The following is a 20,275-nucleotide window of genomic DNA, read 5'->3' as shown; positions in this document are numbered from 1 at the left end:
TTGCTGCTTTTGCGACGGAATTTCCGTCGCTAATTATGGCGACGGACTATTCCGTCGGTATTTGCTTGCAATAATCCTCTTCGGATCCGTCGTCGTAAGGAGTTTAGCGACGGATATATTTTGGCTAGCGACGGAAATTTCCGTCGCTAAGCCTAGCGACGGAAAATAAATTGTCTCGCTAACTTTTAGCGAGGAGGGTTTTTGTGACGGACGAATTCCGTCACTAATCCGTCGCTAAATACTTTAGCGACGGATTTTCACTATTTAGCGACGGAATTTGTCCGTCGCTATTCTTGTGTTTTTTTGTAGTGGGTGCTAGCGGCCGCGTACGGGGGAGGTTTTCTGATGATACAATCCCGAGCGGATAGATGCTCGATCGAAGGGCTGCCCGGGAACAACCGGGGGTGGAAGAACCGGATCTTCTCTGTAAAATACGATCCGTGGATCCTCCCGGTCGAGAGGGTTTGGAGTCAACGTTTTCGAAAACAAGTCACGCCAGTCGAGACCCCGACCCTCATCGACGCCGTGACCAAGATCTCGGGCGAGATCTACGAGTACCGCATCTTCAAATCGCCCGAGTGCTACGAAGCGGCCCGGCTCCCCGATCCGGTCTACGACCAGACCGAGAAGTACAAGCCCGAGCCGGCAGGTGTAACGATCGCACGGATGCCCGCTCGGGGCAAGAGGAAGGGTAAAAGCTTGAAGCTAACTTCTTTCCCGATCCTTAGCATTCTGAGCGTATATTCTCTATCGTCCCGAGTTGACTAACTTTCTTCTTTGTTTGCAGCCATGGCGGAGTTCGGAGACGAAGATGCCCCCCTTCCCCCGCCCGCCAAGATCTCCCTTAGCGGCAAGAAGAAGGCGAAGGCGAAGCCAGCCGGGGAAAAGGAGATCCCGACGGCCCGACCACTAAGTACATCGACCGTGACGACGGGCGAGGGCTTTATCGTCGAGCCCTCCGACGTCCTGATCACCCGGGTGGAAGTCGCCCGGGGCAAGGAGAAGGTCCCCGACCGAGGCGTGACCGAGGTGGGCGGCATGAAACGCCGTCGCGAACAACGCAGCCCGAGCCCTTCGGTCGGGCGAGAAGGGGCCGCTACGTCCATACTGGCCCGGATCGGCAACGCCGGGCCAGCTAAGGAGGATTTGGGGAAGATGACCCCGACCCAAGTGGCCGAGAAGATTGGCTACGACCTGGCCGAGGTAAGCTATCTTCCATTAATTCTCTTTTATGTGCAAGTGTTTTCGACCGGGCTAACGCCGAACATCTTCTTGTACTGCAGATTTCCCGAGCGGCCCAACTCTTTCAAGGTCGGGCCATGCTGGCCGAAGAAGCCGACCACCACAAGAAAACGGCCGCTCGTCGCTTGAAGGAAATCAAGGACATCCAGGCCGAGCTGGAGAAGGCCCAGAAGGGCTTGAAAAAGAGCGAGGAAGACCGGGCCCTCGCCGAGAAAGTCGCCTAACGGGCGATCGGGGAGGTGAAAGAGCTGAAAGCCCGGCTCGATAACCCGAGCGAGCTGGTGCAGACTGTCTTCAAGGACAGCGAGTCGGGCTCAGCGTTTCTCACGGCGGCCCGGGGAACTAAGGTCGGAGAGGACCTGATCGTCTCCTTCGGCCGATGGGCGTTCAAGTCCGGGCAGCGCAAAATGCTGGAGCGGGCCCGTACCCGGTTGGAGCAAGCTCTCGACGGGGAGGATCTTCAGCTGGTCCTGTCGGCTTTACCCCCGGACCTAGCCGACCCCAGCCCCTCCCCCTTCGCTCCCAAGGAAAAGGCGGCCGAGCCTGGGGCATCATCGGCGGCCACTTCGAGCGGGAAGGAGGCAGCTGCCGAAGCTCGGGAATCGAAGAAGTAGAATAGGCTTCTTCTTTTTGTAGAAACACTGATTGGGAGCCCGGTCCCGAATTTGTACCGGGCACTCTTTTTTCAATCAATGAAACTTGTTTTGCCACTTATATTGTTCGTCTTTCTTTCTGCTTTTTTACTTTTAGTCATGCACATGCCGACCCTTAATGCTCGATCCGTTCGACGGCCGACCTTAGGGCTTTATGGCCCGGTCGTGCATCCGAGATTTCGACATCAAACTGGCCAACCTGATCGGGTTTACCCGGTCTCCAGGCCTTGTCAAAATACTTCCAAGCCTCTACGGTCGGGATACTTCCGAACGACGGGCCTGTAAATACTTCCTTCATCCCAGCCCCCACACTATTGTGCTCTCATGGCACGAGTGAGTGCAATAGTGGACAAGAAGCGATCAGATCGGGGAATTATGCTATATGCTCCTGGCTTCCCCGACCGGTGGCGTGACTCAAATGTCCGCTGATGTGGAGCGCGTTTGACCGGCGTTGGCATAGTCCGTGACCCTCCGAAGGGCCTCCTCGTAACTGGTCGGGGGGTGTAAGATGAAGTCTTGATACAAATGTCCCGCCTGGAGAGATATGTGAAGCATATGGGTGGCGGTCGCATCGTCCATAGGCTCGACCTCCCCGACCGCTGCTTTCCATTTGATAAGGAAATCGGTCAAGCTTTCCCCTTCTAGCTGCTTGGCCTTCTCGAGATACATGTAGGACTTCCTCACCACTTTGGAAGTGATGAACTTCCTCACAAATTTGATCGCCAGGGTCTCAAATTTATCGATTGACCCCGGTTGCAGGGTACGGAACCACTCTGCCGCCCGACCGGTGAGGGTCGAGTAGAAGGCCCTGCACATCACGGCGTCCGAAACGCCCTTCAGCATCATGTTGCTGAAAAAATCATTCACATGGGCCTCAGGATCTGCCCGTCCGTCATAACTCTTCTCTCCAGAGACCTTTAAGTCAAGCGGGTAAGGTTGGGCCATTACCGCTGCTGTGAAAGGCGTCTGGTGCAGGGTCGATTGGTTGACCGGGGGTGTTGCAGGGTACGCATTCCTGAGCTGCGCAACTTCCGCCTGGAGGTTATAGAGTAATCCTCGGGTTTCGTTGAGCTCGGCGGCTTGAGCGACTTAGGCTGTATCCCGAGCGCGTCGCCGTCGGTGAGATCTCGACTCGCTATACCCAGATGAAGCCTCCTGACTAGCCTCCTGCATCTGTACGTCTTCTTGCCCGCGGTTCGGGTCTTGGGGTCCCAAACGCTGGCGCATCTCCGGTCGAAGACGATCAAAAGCTACCGCTCGGGCAACTTCTTCAGGGTCCTCCGCTTGGACGGCCTGAGCTGGTGCCTCCATCGCATCAGCACCCCCCGACCCCAACCGCGAATGAGCCGAGCGTCGAGCCCGGGATGCGGACTGACGCTACGGCTCTACCTGTGCGGTCGGTTGTACTGGAGGGGCGGCGGCTGGAGCTGTATAAGCAGGCGTATATGGTGGATAACCAACCGGGGGAGTGTAGCACATCGGTTGGCCTGGCCAATACCCATACGGCGGAGGTGGGACCGGGTACGGATACTGGGCGGGATACATCATCGGCTGCTGCTGATATGGCAGACCGGGTGTTGGGTATCCCGGTTGTATGTAATTCACCGGCTGTTGGGCGGCCGGGTATGCATTTGATGGATGCGGTGGTGAGAGGTTGAGGTTGAGGTCCATCGTCTGACCCTGCTGTTGGGTAGCATAGTGGTCGGAGAAGCTCGCCGCATCCGCCTGGTCGTCGGCAAAGTTGTTGTGTGCCCACGGATACATGTTGATATAGAGACCGGGTGCTCGTCAAGACGTTAGTTTCTTGCACGGTCCCCACAGACGGCGCCAAAATGATACTGCTAATTATACATAAGCAATATGAAATAACTCGAGACCAATTAAAGCAAGTAAACGTCTTTATTGATCACGGTAGAGGCCCTAAGTACAATCTACTTGGTTGCCCTGAGTACCGACTGACTGCGGTCGGGATTCTCTAACAACAACCTATTGATCGTCCAAAAGTCCCCTACACTGTAGCTACTGTGGGTATTTATAGCCGCTATGCCGGGGACAGGATTCCAGCCGTTCGGCATGTTCTCCACGTAGCCACCACGTGTCATCCTCCCGGGTGCCCTGTCTGTCGTCGTAGAGAGTCGCCACGTGTCTTTCGTCAGCTCTCTCGCCAAAGGGCTACCGCTCGGCGGTCGACATCGTCGCTCGGGCAACTCCCGGTCAGCCCCCGACCGGGTTCTTCACACGAAGCCCGACCTGTTACCTGCAAAGACAAAGAGAAAAAGACAAAGGCTTCTCGGTCGTGGTGAAGCTATGTCGGTCGGGATATTCCCTACCAATTATAGTATTGTTTTTTTATCAGACAAAATTGTTCTTACATAATTGTCAGACCTGCGCGATCTAACTACAAAGTTGTTGATCATAAATACAATTACACATGGACTCTAAAAAGGTAGGATCATTTTCTAAATAATTGACAATGTTAACATCCTACTAGCTCCAATTGAACAAGTTTACACATCAAAATTTTATCAATGCATAAAAACTTCTAAAGAAATTTGTAAGTTAATTTTTACTATATCATTATATTAATATCTATTGTAACCATATATTTTGAATTATTTATTATCATCCTCTATTAACAGCAATTGTAGCAATTGTCATGGATAAACTCTCAAAACAATTTGTCTCAACAAGGAATGGAAATTAAAAAAAAATTATTGATTTTATTATTGTTGAAGAAAAATATGTATGACATTTTATTACTCTTATTAATTAAATAAATTAGTAGCTACAACAAAAAATAATACATATGCATTTAATTAATTTAGAATAATATAATGCTTTATTTAAAAAAAATTATTCATTATAAAAAAACGTAAAAGAAATATAATTTCATTTGTTATATTATCTTTATTTTCTACAATTCAAAGATTCCTTACCTCCAAATTTATTAATTTATTATATTCACTACATTATTCATTGTCTTCTTTTTTACATTATCTTGTAATTAAATATCAAAGTTATAATACAAAACATGTTTTATATATATATATATATATATATATATATATATATATATATATATATATATATATATATATATATATATATATACTTATTTATTTATTTATTTATCAAGTATTTTATATAAATATAATAAATATTAGTATTTTGTTCAATACTTTTACATGATAACCTATGACACACATCTCACAACACATGAAATATGTAGGGAAAAAACTACCACTACTAAATATCAATAGGTGTTTGTACGCTAAAGAGTTCATATTAATTACAATTAAAATCTCAGTCATATACACAGCAAGGCAAATCTAAAAATTCCTACACCATAATCTCATTGCATGATGAATCCCTCTATGCTTCTACCAGTAACCTAATTGCACATGACACACTACCAATAAAAAAAAAAGAAAAAAAAAAAAGAGGACATGTACTGAAGATGAAAACAAAAATAATGCTACCCAAACGAAAATTAAGAAGAATTAGAGAAATTTAAACCAAAAGTAGTATTTATTTAGATTATCGCTTTAAGACTAAGTATTTAAACTAGCGTTATTACAAAATTGCAAACATTTATTTTAGTGACAATTATAATCAATCTCTCATATATTATCTTGCATTTATATACTTTAAATTACCGATTTAAATAAACAAATTCAACATTTATTTACCCATGCATGAACATCTCCTATATAATATTGCATTGATATACTTTGAAATACTTATTTAAAAATAATTATTGGGCATTATCTCATTCGCGCAAAGCGCGTAAAAAAACTAGTAATTTAATAAGAGTAAAATAGAGTACTAATTATGCCAACTTTGATTGGGATGATGTTCGAACCTAAGACTGAGTAAGTTAACGGTGAACTAACAGAAATTAACGGAAAAGAACATTGGGAGGTAGTTCTCAATTCAATTTGTTGTGTGATTTGAATACTATCTTTGTCAACAAATCTCTCAAGTAGTTAATATGATTGGCTTTATTAATTATATATTTTTTTTCATGGTATTAATAAAATACTTGGTAAATAAATATATAACATTATTTTGTATTATAACTTTGATATTTAATTAAAAAATAGTGCACAAAAAAGATAATAAACAATGTAGTGAATATAATCAATTGATGAATTTGTACATTGGAGAAATATAAAGACAATATAACTAATAAAATTATTTCTCTTAACTAATTTATCGATAATGAATAAATTTTTTTAATAAAGACATTGTAGGGACAATGTAACAGATATAATCAATTGATGAATTTGAATTTAAATAATTTTTATATTGGAGAAAAATAAATAAAATATAACTAATGAAATTATTTCTCTTATTTAATTTATTGATAATGAATAATGTTTTTTTGAATAAAGATATTGTAGACACATAATTCTAAATTAAAGAAATGCATATGTATTATTTTTTGTTGGGATGGGGTTCGAACCTAAGACCTTTCTTATAGAGTACTAATTATGTCAACTTTGATTGGGATGAGGTTCGAACCTAAGACCTTTCTTATTGAAATCAATGAGTAAGTTAACGGTGAACTAACAGAAATTAACGAAAAAGCTAATATTTAACGAAAAAGTTAACGGAAAATCATATTCATTAAGGATAAATTAGGAAATCTTAAAGGAAAAATTAAAATCTGATCAATCTGAGCCATTCATTTGATTAAAAAATTTGACCGCCATTTTTTCTACCCATTATAGGCCTAACTCTCTTGGGCTCTTATTAGTATAGTATAGTAGATAGATAGTAGATATATATATATATATATATATATATATATATATATATATATATATATATATATATATATATATATATATTTATTTATTTATTTATTTATTTATTTATATTTCAATTTCTACTCGCAAATTATTGTGTGAACGATGGTCCACATAATTGTATGTTTCATGAATATCAAATACATTTTTAATATATTAAAAATACATTATTTTTATATTGAAAGTACCTTACATACATATATAATGTACCCTTAGTATATTTAAAATATACTTTTTATTGCATGCAACCCCAAAGTTCATAAGTTTGAAATTAATATATGGCATAGCTTGGCGGCCTAATATTTAAGATTGTTGATGTACATATTGAGGACTACGGAGACAAAAATGCGTTATTCGTGGATTCATCGGATACTATCCAACAACACTCTCCAACTTAATTGACGTGAAGTAGGCTTAGTAACATTAAGATTATATTCTCAAATTATTAGTTCTCAACTTTTATTGATTACACACTTAATTCGATAGTATTGGAAGAAAAAATCAATGTTCGAACTAAGATTATGATTTTGGTTTTTAAAGGTCAATTGTATGTTGCTACATCTAGAGTTAGAAATCTCAAAGGTCTAAAAATTTTGATCTGTGGTGACTCTAAAATTGTAATTCAATTACTATTGTAGTTTACAAAGTTCTTAAAAATTTGTAATATTAAATACTATGTACTAAATTTTTAATATAGTTTAAGATTTGTAGTAATCACCCACCTTAAATATTATTTTAATTGTAAATATATTTATGTTCATAATTTTATCATAGGAATTTACACATAATAATTATTAAATAACAAAAATTTTTATATATGAATAAACCTCATATAGAGTATATTTTTATAACATATTTTCCGTGCATCGCACGGGACAAATACTAGTATATATATAGGCCTAGGATCTCATGAAAACACACTTCCCAGAGAAAATTAAACTAAACTTAAAAATCAAACAAATTGGATCTTATCAAAATTTTAAAAGAAAATGCAGTGTCACTTTTGTAATTATCGTCAATTTTATCATGCAACTTGTAACATTATACTCCGCACTTTGTAACAACGTAATGTGTATTTCTAGATAATTTTTAAAAAATTATATTTTAAACACTATGCAGTAAAAAGTGAATCCTATAAGCTTTAAATTCGAAACCTTCAGTGCACTGGACTTTCGCATTTATATATTATTATAAAGTCCAAAATATCATACTATTATTATTATTATAAATTCTAAATGACCAAATACAAATTTTACTTTTGAAAATTTATGTAACATGCTCTAAACAAACCTTAGAATTGCATAACAAAATCAATAAAATAAATAAGGGGGTTTTAAGAAAACATATTTGATTGAAGTTGGCATACAAGTTGACGATTTGTGTTGAAAGTAGAAAAAGAAGACACGCTATAATTGAAATAGAGAAGTCAAACATCAATTTTAGGTTAAAAAGAGAGGAGTAATTTTGTCTTAGAGTTCTTATATTTTTTCCTAAAATTCATGATGTTGAAATACCAAGGGAGACAATATTTCCATGAAAATGACAATAACCAAACGAAGAAATTTACTTACCTTCGGAATTATGTAAGAATTAGGTGGGAATGAAATTATAGTTCCTAATAAGTCTATTCATATCAACAAAAATAGAATTTAAATTCATACTTTATTATCTTATTATTCTTCTCTCATTGGATTATAATATTTTCTTTGTTAAAGAATTGTGAAGTATAAAATAAAATAGGAAAAATGGTCAAATAGACGCTTGAACTATAGGCAAAAGAGCAATAAGGCCCTTCAACTTTAAAAAGATACAATTAAACCCTTCAACTTGTCCAATAACAAATTTTTCACCAAAAATAACCGGTCAAAAAAATTCTGACGACATTTCCAACAACAAAAATCCAGCAACAACAAATTTTTATTTTTATTTATTTTAAAAAAAAAACTACCAGAGAAGACAACCGTTTGGTGACTATGGAGAAGGCGACCTGATCTGGTCGCATTTTTCTCCGGTAGGTTTTTTTTTTTTTTTTTTTGGTTGTTTTGGAAATTTTTTGACCGATTATTCCCTGTGAAAAATCTATTATTGAACTTATTTGACTCAAAATAACAAGTTAAAGGACGGTAATTGCACCTTTTTAAAATTGAAGGGCCTAAATGCTCTTTTGCCTATAGTTTAAAAGCCTATTTGACACTTTTCTCAATAAAATATGCTTCTATTCATTTCCAGTCGATTTTCAAAAATCATTTTTTAAATTTTTTCTGTCAGACTAATTTTTGTTAATTGCCTAATTGGAGTAAGAAAGCTTATTGATTATGTGAGTGTTAAACTTAATTGTGTCAAACTCTAATTTATAGTTATAAAGTTTAGTGTATTACAAGTATTATTATTATCATTATTAAAACTAGTAATTCACCCGCGCGATGCACGGAAAAAAATTATATTATTATAAATATAAATAAAAAATAGAAAAACTAAAATATTTTAAATTATTTAATATAATAATATTTTTGAGCTTCCATTGGTCAAGTATTTATTATTTTTATAGAATACAAAATTACAATTAAAATTAAAATTAAAATTTTATATGATTAATATAATCTCTAATTATGTGCATATTCAGATAAACTTATAGAGATAATTTACATAATTACTATGATTTATTCTTAATTGTATTTCATTTATATTATAATTTTCACAATACAAATAATAACTAAGATAATTACATTTGGAAAGCAAATTTCAAATTTTGTATGTGTAAATTTAAACTCTAATTGAACACATTCTTTATATAATTATATAATATATAGCTATTTTATTTTTCAAAAGTATATTTTTTATATGATTATATAATATATTGCTATTTTATTTTTTAAATGTTATGCTTTTTTTTTTAATATAATAAAGGATGTTGTGGCATTATTTGTAACATTAATTATTTTCCAAACCATATAGCTTTGTTATATAAAGGATAATTAATATTTGATAAGATAGAACTTCATTATAAGTTCTATGTCATTTTTTAGATAATGAACCAAATCAAAAATGAGAATTTTTCTTTTTTCTTTCAACCAAAAAAATATATTTTTTTTTTACTTTCAACCATACACAAATAATAATAATAATAATAATAATAATAATAATAATAATAATAATAATAGTAGTAGTAGTAATGTGCAAAGAAATAAGTCATTTTCTGAATTTATAAACATGCCCTTAGTTAAACCAACTTTTTAAAACATTTCTTATAATTCTTATAATTTTAAATTCAACTTTTTTTTGTGTGTTCAATAACACTTTTATGCAATTTTAAATCTACAAAATTTATTATCTATTAAAACTATTAAAACTTAACTAAATATTACCAAAAAAAATTATATTAGAAAATATTTGAGCCAAGTTTTGTTAAATGGAAGTAGTACTTACCAAACAAATACTGTACTTTATGACTGTGACCTCTAATTTAATCCCTTGACTAGACCAGTGAAATAGGAAAACAAGGAGAATAGCCTACACTTTTTTTTTTCTTTTGAAGATAGGAAGGCAAGGAGAATAGCCTACACTTCAATCATTCACTTGCTAAAAAGGCAAGTCAATGATAAAATTTTGACTGCACTTGACAGAAATCATATCCTTGGCATAAAAGAAATCATATCAACTGGAACAGATTTATTTTCTTTAGCAAACAGAAAAAAAAAATAAAAAATAAAAATAAAAATCAGCACCTTCAGAAAACACACAAAGAGAGTTCATTTATCTAAAACTTAGCAGCAAAGTAAGAGGAGAGCTATGAATACCTGATTTTCATGAAGCCTCAATAGATACTTTGGGATTTTGAATTCGAATAGAAGTCATGATCGCACTCAAAGTAACAGAGGATTCTGGTTGTCACCACTTTCAGAGTTTGGCTTAATCCAGAGAGTGGTTGGTTATTCACATGCTTTGAAAAAATAAATCAAATGCAATGCAAGAGCTCAACAGTTTTATTGATTAGCTATGATAAACCACAAGCACAGAGAGGATCAAATAGATGCATTTCCAAAAACTAAATGGAAAAATAAATTGTCTCAATGTGTACTTTCAGGAGAATGATGTATCCGACTTAAGATTACTGACCCAGATTCAATAGGCACCACTACCTCAAAAGCCTCATCAGGACAAAGCAAAGGACCACATTTAGCATCAACCAACTTCATCTCCCCGTTGCCATCGGGAGAGTGATTGTCGTCTAAAGCATTGCTTGTTGTAGTCAAGTCATCAGGCACAGCCTCATAAGATCCTTCAACTTTTGCAGGAGACTTGCTCAGCTCCAGAACAGCATTCTCCTCTGCTAGATTTGAAATCACATCCATCTCCATGCTTTCTCTTTCCATTGCAGGAATAGGTTGTTCTGGTTTCTCTACTATGTCCTCAACCATGGGGTCATCTATCTGATGATCGGTCAATATTGGGGACCCCTCTACTTTCTGAGGACTATCTGGCAGCATACCATCATGAGAACTAGGATGCATTTCCTGGGCATCAAGTCCACCGACTGAACCCACCTTCTCAACCACACAATCTTCAGAAAAGACTTTTCCTTTATCAGGTGCTACAATGGATTCATTTTGTATATTTGCAACTGAGCATCTCTCACCATTTATCACTTTAACATCCTCCCTCTCCTGCTTGTAGAGAGAAATGGCTTTCTGCAGTTCAATCACATGAAAATGTAAGGAAGCAGATCGCATGTCATTTAGAGGAACAGAAAATCAAGACGTTTGACTCATTTTTAAATCATAATCTAAATAAGAAAATGAAAACTCTTAATCTAAATCTCCTTTCAACAAAAACATCAAACTTATAATAATTTCTAGCTAGTGCAAACCAATTTAATAACTTATTGTAGGAGTTAAAACCAGAGCAAATAGCTGGGAACCAGAAGAACCATGTATGAAACAAAGAAAAAAAACACTGTTGCACAAGCCTGAATATGAACATAAAATTACTGGTAAAATGAAGAATGTACCTGAAAAACAGATTCATTTGCAGCTGCAAAAAGTGAAGTACTTGAAAATTTGCTTGGCGCCTTACCTTCTACAGGCTGCTGACAAAGGGGAAAAATGAAATAAATACAACATCTAAACTATAATTGAACAAGAAATGATGATGTATGTGTCGACTGTCGTCCTCTTACCTCCAGATACAATATTTTGGAATCATCAATATCAGCAACCATGTTTTGATCTGGAAGTAAAAGGCTTGTGCATTGTTCATACAAATCAGGTTCAGTAAGATCCGCAGAAATCTCAAGTTTGGAGAGGTAAACACGGTAAAGACAGGTGTCCTCCTTTTTTGACAACTTCGAATCACTACATGGTTCTTCAGGTATAATTTTCAAATCTTCTGATGTATTCTTCTCAACAGCATCACTTGACTGACTAATAGCCTTGCTCTCAGCCTCAAGATCAGCATGCCTTTGCTCACTCTGAGCTTGTTGAGCTGATTGGCCAGTCAAAGATTCATCTCCTGGGCCCTGTGCTGAATGAGCCTCTTTGTGGGAAGCCGATGGCAACTCCACACTAGCACTCCTGTTTGGCCCCTTCCACATATCACTAGTGTCCCAGCTCCGATTCATTGGCATGTTCCTATACTGGTCCCATTCTGGCCTCCCATACAGGTTAGCTTCGTCACCAAGGACAGCACTATTAGAATCCCAAGTATGAAATGGAGCACAAGAACTGTCCATTGGAGTTCGCCACCCAAGAGGACGACCGTGGCTAGAAAACCTATCAGCATCCGGAATATGGTAAGGCAGTCCAGGGTGATTCAATTCCATTGATGGCCTGACACCAAACATTGGTGGGGCAGGAAACTGTTGCATCACGGGTGGGAAACTGACATGAGCTGGACCATGTTGAAAGATGAAACCATTAGCAACAGGGGAAGGCCAATTTGGGACCCCTCTCCAAGAATTTCCTTGGAATCGTCCAACATTTGACTCACTACCCCTTCTATGACGGCTGCCTGGCTTGCCTCTGCAATCATCTTCAGAAGAGCCTAACACTGAAGGACTATCAACACCTGGTCTAAAAGGGAGAGGGGGAGGCAACAGTGACCTTGTGCTGCCTGATAAATGGCTGCCTCTGGCAAAAGGGGAAGAAACAGATAAAGTGTCCCCATCAGCATGGGAAAGCTCATCTCCTCCAAGCATCTCTATATCACGATTTCCTCTGCCTTCCTTGCCAGAGAAATCCTTTGAGCCACTTCTCAGCGCTAAATCTTCAGCATCAAGACTCCGCTTAACTTCAGATCTACTTAGATGCCTACGATCATTGCTTGTTGATGAAGGGGATTTATCCACCACCTGCAGTGAAGTGGTGCGGGAATCAGATTTCAGACGCCATTCAGCTGAACCATCCCCTACATAGCCGTCATCCTTTTGAATAATTTTCTCTGCAGATCGAGTTGAAGATATTTTATCCATTGCTCCAACAGATCCAGAATAATCTCTATTGCGCCGACCTCTTTCATCATAAGCATGGTCCCTATACTTTGAATCTTCTTGCTTCGATTGCCTGGGAGGAAACAAGGGTGGGCATAAATATAATTGGTTAAGTCATTTTATCAATCATATTCAACAACTACTAAATTCACCATTAGAATCATTTCTGACAAGCTAGTATGTATTTAGTTGATTACAAATAAATTAATTAGAAGCCCAAGAACTACAGCTAAGACCAATTTTCCCTTCTCATCTTCAATATCCATGCCCCCAACATAAAATAAAAACAGGTTGTCTAAAATTAGCCATATCAAATGCATTGCTTGGCTCTGTTCATGTTCTGCTATATACACCCGGTATAAATTAGCAGGAATTTCATTCCATATTTCACACACAAAAGAACAATATAAATAAATTGGCCCCAACATTGAAAGGATTGTAGGCTTGTAGCATCTGTCTAGAGAAGTACATCTAAACATAAAACTAGACTAGATATACAAATATATGAGTAGATCTAGTAGCCAAACTGTCATACATACCTGAAATGGTCTCTTGTGGTGTAAGGGCCAGTACTAGGTGAACTTCTTCTTCTGTTATGGTTTGAACTTCTCTCTAAATCAGTATTCCTTGAGGAAGATTTCCCTCGGTCAGCAATTGAGTCCACTCTAGGAACAGTTCCAGACCGCTTCTCAGCATCATATTGATCTTTGGAACTTTGAAATCTAATGTCGGTGCGATCCTCCTTATCATCAGTTCTTCTCCTTCCCTGGTCATCTTTGTACCTAGATGCCCGATCATCATAATTGGGGCTGTTCTCACGTATGCCTCCTTTCCTAGAATGAATATCTGCAGCATGACTCTCATCCTTCAAACGCTTAGAATCAGATCTATCTCCTGAGCGGTCTCTTTGGTTGTGATCATCTGTGTACTTTGTATCCCTCGGCCTTTTCTCTCTATCAGATTCTTCTCCATGCTTCCCATCACGGTGTCTACCATCTCTTTCAAAATCGTCTCGATGTTTCTCTTCCTTGCGCCTATTATCTCTTTCACCATCTTCTCTATACTTATTGTCCCTCTGCCTATCATCCTTCTCACCTTCTTCACGATATCTATCTTCACGACGCTTAACATCCTTGTCTCCATCGTCTAGATATTTATCATCTCGAAGCCTGTCATCCCTCTCACTATCTTCACGATACTTGTCATCTCGATGCCTACTATCTCGCTCTACTTCTTCTCGGTACTCCTTGTGTCTGTTATCTCTATCTTCATGCTGGTAATATTTATCTTCCCTATATCTGTTGTCTCTGTCACCATCTTCACTGTACTTATCATCTCTCCGCCTGTTATCTCTACCGTAACCATCACCACGGTATTTATCTTCACGCCGTCTCCTGTCTTTCTCAGCTTCATACTTCTCTTCCTTGTGCCTCTCATCTCTATCACCATCTTCCCGATACTTATCTCCATAGCCACCATCTTTATACTTTGCATCTCTGTATCTTTCATCTTTACTGCGGTCACCACCTCTTGAAGGCAACCGCTTCTCATCACTTTCAAGTATATCATCTTCGTACTTATCTCGATCACCAGAACCATCCCTTCTCTTCCGCATCTTTTTCTCAGCATCTCTATCTTGATCAGAATTGCGCACCTCACTCCGTATTGATCGATCTGCAACAAATATGAATATACAAGAATGAAAAGACCTATTCATCAATTTCTAAAAGGATAAGGCAAATTAGTATGGAAAAAAAAGTAATCAAATAATTTAATCCAAAATTTTAAAGTTTTAATTTAATACCATAATCTAAACAGCAACTTGCAGTCCCAAAAAACTGATCGAATAGTATTATGTAGAATGCAGTCTAAACAAATTAACCAATTACTATATGGTTACTTGAAAAAGATCTCACATTTGACAAGAATACAAGGCCATTACGAAATGACAAGAAGCAGGTATGTTTGTCACTAGAATAAATTGCAGTTTGTAAGTAACTAATTCTATTTAGTGAAAAAATATGCATCCTGATATAAACTTGCCAATCAAAGATGTCGAGAGGATATCATTGGAGTCTCTGGAATACATAGTTGAGAATGAACTTCGAAATTGAATCCCAAAGAAAACTCCAAAAGGGGAGGATAAACAGAACCTATCATTCTTTATACCACCCATCACCACAACCACTCGGCCCCCCAATAAGAGTTGCACCAGAATACCAAACAGAAATGTTTCCAAATAAAGCTCACATTGTACAAAATGTATAACAGATGTCAACATTATATCCATTTCCTTCCAGATCAAAAAATTCATTAGTGTCATATGCATGTCATTTACATTGCCTAGAAACAATCTCCTCATACAAAAAGGGCATTGGAACAAACAAACACCAAGCCTGCCCATCCCCATCGAGTTCATCCAACCTTCCAAATATTTCACTTACCAAAGCCACTTTGAAGCATCTCATATTTAACCAAAAACCTCATTAGAAATAGAAGGAAGCATACTACTTTCACCTCATTCATCCTTGTTAACATGAAAAACTCAAATAGCAATAAACGAATTCGATCCTGTCCTGCATTGAATTTAAACTCACAACTAAGCAAAGCATACAACAATGAAGACCATTTAATGTTGAAATGGGTAACCCTATCATTTCAAGGAGCATGAAATTTTATATGGAAGTATTCAAGCATGGAATATAACTTCCCAAACACAAATTTGTTAGCTACATTAAATCTTCTATTAACTAAAGGGTTGAAAGAATAATGATGTAATGCCAATCGAAAGCTTACAGCCACATATACCACAGCAAAAAGTTACCTTACCAGTATTTTCTTTACTGCGCTTGCTCTGCTTCTCCTCATCTCCTGACTGAGACCATATCTTCTTTTCTGTGTCTCCACTGTAGCCTCTTACTTCAGTTTCACGTTTACTATCCTGCTTCCTCTCCCTTTCTGATCCATGCTCCTTTTCCTTCAAATCCTTGCCCTCTTTCCGAACGGAATCAGTTTCTGATTTCTTCTTAGACTCACCCTTGCCACTCTTAGCCTCTTCTTTCTCCACTCCAGACAGTACAATCTCACTTCCACCGCCACTCTCATGCCTTTTACTACTTTTACTCTTCGAATCACCATAACCTTTTGCTTCCTTCTGCTTCAATCCCTTCTCTTGATCAGTTTTTGAACTTCCTGCCTTGCTCTCTTTCTCCGCTGCATGCCGACCATCGCCACTCTCATCCACACCGCCATTCCACCTATCACCGCCACCACTTCCTTCGCCCTTCTCCTTCCGCCGCTTCGTCGAAAGGTACTCCTCCGGAGCATCCCCATTCCCATAACCACTCAGATCTTTGCTCTCTCTCCCCTCTCTCGACTGCGACGAAAGCTTCCGCTTCTCACCAGAAGCCAAATCCTTAGAAACCCTAGACGAACTCTCCTTCATCTTCACATCCTCCTCCGAGTCGGAGTACTCCCTCGCCTCCTTCGAATGCTTACTCGGCTTATGCGATTTACTCTTAGAACTCCGAGGCATAACTGTAATTTCACTAAAAAAATTTCCCTAAACACCTTAAAACCTTAAAACTTTTTTTATTCCGCCCAAACCCTAGGTCCTATCCGCTACCACCAGCATAACCGCCACAACCATCCAGATTCCGTCCCAATACACCACTCCAGCAAAATGCAAATCGGAACCGAAGATTCCTCGCCGGTTGACTTGCCGGAAAACGGATTTGACCTTTCAAATTGCTGGGTTGCGGCGACAGGCAGATACAGGCCGATTGCGGATACAGAGAGAGTAGGTGTATACACAGACGGAGAAGTGGACGGAGAGAAGAAGGACAGTAAAGATTGATACAGAAATGAAAATTGGGAGAAAAAGTGACGATAGGAATCTGAACATATATGTTGACACCGGCAGCGGGTGAGGGAGAGATCGGAGGCGAAGGCTTCTTGTTGTGTTGCTGCTTTTGCCAAATTAAAATGTGATTCGTATTGGGGTATCGCGGATAATTGGACTCCAATGACCCAATTACCCCTCAGAGATGCCCCTATTTACGGGGGTTGCCTTCTTTGACACGTGTTTTTGGATAGAAATTCCTAAAATAAAAATATTTGTCATGAAATAATTCATTCAGATTTTTGTTTGAGTACTATTTCCTATTGGGGTACTCATGTGACTAGTGCAAAAATTTCACCTAGACACAACTTAATCGGCGCTAGTGTATCATCATAATCAGTGTTTTAGGCGACCAACTAAACCGCTTAAGCGCCGCCTAGGCATCTTAGGCTAAGTCACCAAGTCAATCGATTAGCTATTGCTCTATTCTTTTTTAAATGGGTTATTTCACCTAAAATGATATCGTTTTGAGCGAAATAACCCAAAATTGTTCAAAATCTAGATTTTTTAGGTTAATATTTAATATTTTAGTATTAACTATTAAATATTAAATATTTTATAATTATCAAGTCTTTAAAATTTAAAAAAAAATAAACAAATTTTTAAAAAAATAAAAAAATATAATAAAAAATACATAGACGCCTAGGCACCGATTAATCGCCGCCCAGACACCCTCCAAGTGTCCGATGAGCGTCTATCGATTTTTTCAATCATGCTTGTGACCTTCCATTTTGGAGAGTCACAGTTATACTGATTGACAACAAGGTCTTTGACATTCATAAACGTTAAACTGCTACAATTAGTACTACACCCAAATTATGATATTTTTAAGGATTAGGGTTTAAGAGTTATAAATTTATAATTTTTAAAAAATATATGGTGTATTATTAAACTTTTAATCAACGTTATTTTTATTATGTGGTAGGATGGGCTTAGTCCATTTTGATAGTATTGATAGAGGAAACTAGAAACGCATGTCATGAGCAAGTTTAATATAATACTCCGTACTAGTCAGGGGCACGTGTGTTGTAAAAAATGTCATGTTTAACGACTAGACATTATATTTAGTTGGAGTCTATTTCACAATTTTTGGTAAGTTTTTGGATTGATGAGATTGAGATAAGAGGGGGTGACCCTGACTAGTTGTCTCTAACGACTCTACGAGCTGAACCGTCGATATCCCAAAAAATCTTCATTCACAATCTCACGCGTGTCATTCACCAAGTACGGAGTATTGAGGTAAGAGGGAATGACCCTTTTTTTGGTAGGAAGTAAGAGGGGGTGACCCTGACTAGTTGTCTCTCTAATGACTCTACGAGCTGAACCGTCAAAATTTCAAAAAATCTGTATTCACAATCTCACGCATGTCATTCACCAAGTACGGAGTATTTGATAAACCAGTGGATGGCTTACGACAAGTCGTGACACTATTATTGTAATTAGTGTTGTGGCGCCCCGCAATTATCATAGCTAATGCTAAATACGCATTATGATTTGTTTTTAAATTAGGGTTTAAGCGTTATAAATTTATACCGCTCAGAATTTCAAGCCCACCTCACCTTTGTTATGTGACAGGTTGGGCTTAGCCCTCTTTAGCAATACAAATAAAGGGAACTATTTGTTCGTAACTACTGTTTAGAGAGTTCAATAGAGCTTCAAGCCTTCAATTGAGACTCGAACTCACAACTTTCTATATGTGAGTTCAACTTGATATCATTAGATCACAAGGTTCTTGGTATGCATTGTACGAGATGTTTTGCCCCAAATCCCTAATGACGACTAAGCAATATATTTGTTTTGAGTCTAAAATTAAAAATACTTCTCAAATGCAAGAAATGTTATGCTCCAAGTTCCTTGCTCCGCCCACATGTTATAATAATGAATATTATGGAGTAAGATAATGTAATTTATGAGCTAGAATAATGGTTATATTTTTGTCATTAAAATCAGTGGAAGATATAAATCTCGAGATTTGTCTAAAGTGAGCCACAAATACTTCTAACACAATAAGATCAAATTTATACTTCGTATCTCATTTTCTCTTTTCTTGGTAGGATTTGAACACTGCACCATGCGACTATTAACAACACAAAAGTTATGAACTTATTTGGGATTAGTTGAAAAAACAAATAAATAATGACAAGTGAGGTCTTCAACAACCGTTATTGGATCTTTGTCTACCATCAATTTTAATGTCTTGATGTTTCTAAGTATGTAATGGGTTGGGCTTTTCTTGTTCTGTATGGTGACGACTTCTTTAGCTCAACAAGGAGTAATGATTCATTAACTACAAAGCTAAAATATGGAAATCAAAGGAAACCAAGTTATATTGCCTAGCCCGTTTATGATCGCAAATTATGCTGTGTACAGGGTGCACACGGTTGTAAAAATGACGTCGTTTTGACTAAAAACACACGTTCCATTTAAAGAAAAAAAAATCACATGTTCGATTCCTGACAATAGTATTTTGTGTGCATAATTTGAATTATATATCCACAAATCCATAGATATATATCCACAAATTCATAACTATATATCCACAAATTTATAACTATATATCCACAGTGAATGAATAACACAAAATTCAGAATGAATGAACTAAATATCCACAATGAATGAACTAAATATCCACAATCAATAAACTAAATATCCACAATCAATAAACTAAATATCCACAATGAATGGACTAAAAATCCACAATGAATGAACAACATAATACTCTTGAGGAGAATCAAAACTGATTTTATTTTTTTAATGGAACACGCATTTTTAGTCAAAACGACGTCGTTTTACATGGTGCACACGGTTGCACAACATAACTATTGGTTTATGATGGGACGTTATGCCATGGAACCGTGTTCACCATTCATGGTGAACACGGTTCCAACGGTGTTAGTACACCGTTATCTTTTTTTTTTTTTTTTCTTAATTAATTGCATGACTTTTCTTCTTTATTTTCACATTTTGCGGTTTCACTTTAATTTGAGGTGAACAAAGATTTCGGACATTCATAAATTATGAATTCATGCTTGCACATTCACTTTGGAACCATGCCTACACATTCCCGTCCGAAATCACGGACATTCATAAATTATGAATCCATGCCTGCACATTCACTTTGGAACCATGCCTACACATTCACTTTGGAACCATGAGATTATGAATTTTCTGTTATAAGATTATG

General features: G+C 37.7%; 1 protein-coding gene and 1 long non-coding RNA gene across 4 annotated transcripts; one reads left to right on the top strand and one right to left on the bottom strand.

The window, feature by feature from the left end:
• The first annotated feature begins 10,402 nt into the window (after positions 1-10,402).
• LOC109165510 lies at positions 10,403-10,829 on the top strand. Its single transcript, XR_002051556.1, has 2 exons — positions 10,403-10,556; positions 10,725-10,829. It is a non-coding gene; the product is annotated as an uncharacterized LOC109165510 (long non-coding RNA).
• Positions 10,676-17,169, bottom strand: LOC109165509 (titin homolog). Of its 3 annotated transcripts, none has more exons than XM_019314310.1 (5): positions 16,020-17,169; positions 13,730-14,864; positions 11,883-13,263; positions 11,715-11,792; positions 10,676-11,394 (listed from the first exon to the last, which is right to left on the bottom strand). In XM_019314310.1, the coding sequence occupies exons 1-5, from the start codon at positions 16,723-16,725 to the stop codon at positions 10,774-10,776; spliced, it is 3,921 nt and encodes a 1,306-aa protein (XP_019169855.1). In that variant the 5' UTR covers positions 16,726-17,169; the 3' UTR covers positions 10,676-10,773. The 3 variants fall into 3 exon arrangements, with proteins under 3 accessions (XP_019169855.1, XP_019169856.1, XP_019169857.1); XM_019314311.1 differs by having other exon boundaries at positions 11,715-11,789; positions 16,020-17,168; XM_019314312.1 differs by having other exon boundaries at positions 16,015-16,098.
• Between the last annotated feature and the right edge of the window lie 3,106 nt (positions 17,170-20,275).

Source organism: Ipomoea nil, unplaced genomic scaffold (genome assembly GCF_001879475.1).
Source record: "Ipomoea nil cultivar Tokyo-kokei standard unplaced genomic scaffold, Asagao_1.1 scaffold3069, whole genome shotgun sequence".
Taxonomy (NCBI): Eukaryota; Viridiplantae; Streptophyta; class Magnoliopsida; order Solanales; family Convolvulaceae; genus Ipomoea; species Ipomoea nil.
The sequence above is the reverse complement of the archived record's forward strand: the minus strand, read 5'-3'. Positions and strand labels throughout refer to the sequence as shown.

What these genes read in the sequence shown, in the direction of transcription:
- LOC109165509 (XM_019314310.1), bottom strand. Translation starts at nt 16,725, where the DNA reads ATGCCTCGGAGTTCTAAGAGTAAATCGCATAAGCCGAGTAAGCATTCG. An exon ending in CCAAAATATTGTATCTGGAG is followed by an intron (nt 11,793 to 11,882) that starts GTAAGAGGACGA and finishes CCCCTTTGTCAG; the next exon opens with CAGCCTGTAGAAGGTAAGGC. An exon ending in CAAATGAATCTGTTTTTCAG is followed by an intron (nt 11,395 to 11,714) that starts GTACATTCTTCA and finishes ATTGAACTGCAG; the next exon opens with AAAGCCATTTCTCTCTACAA.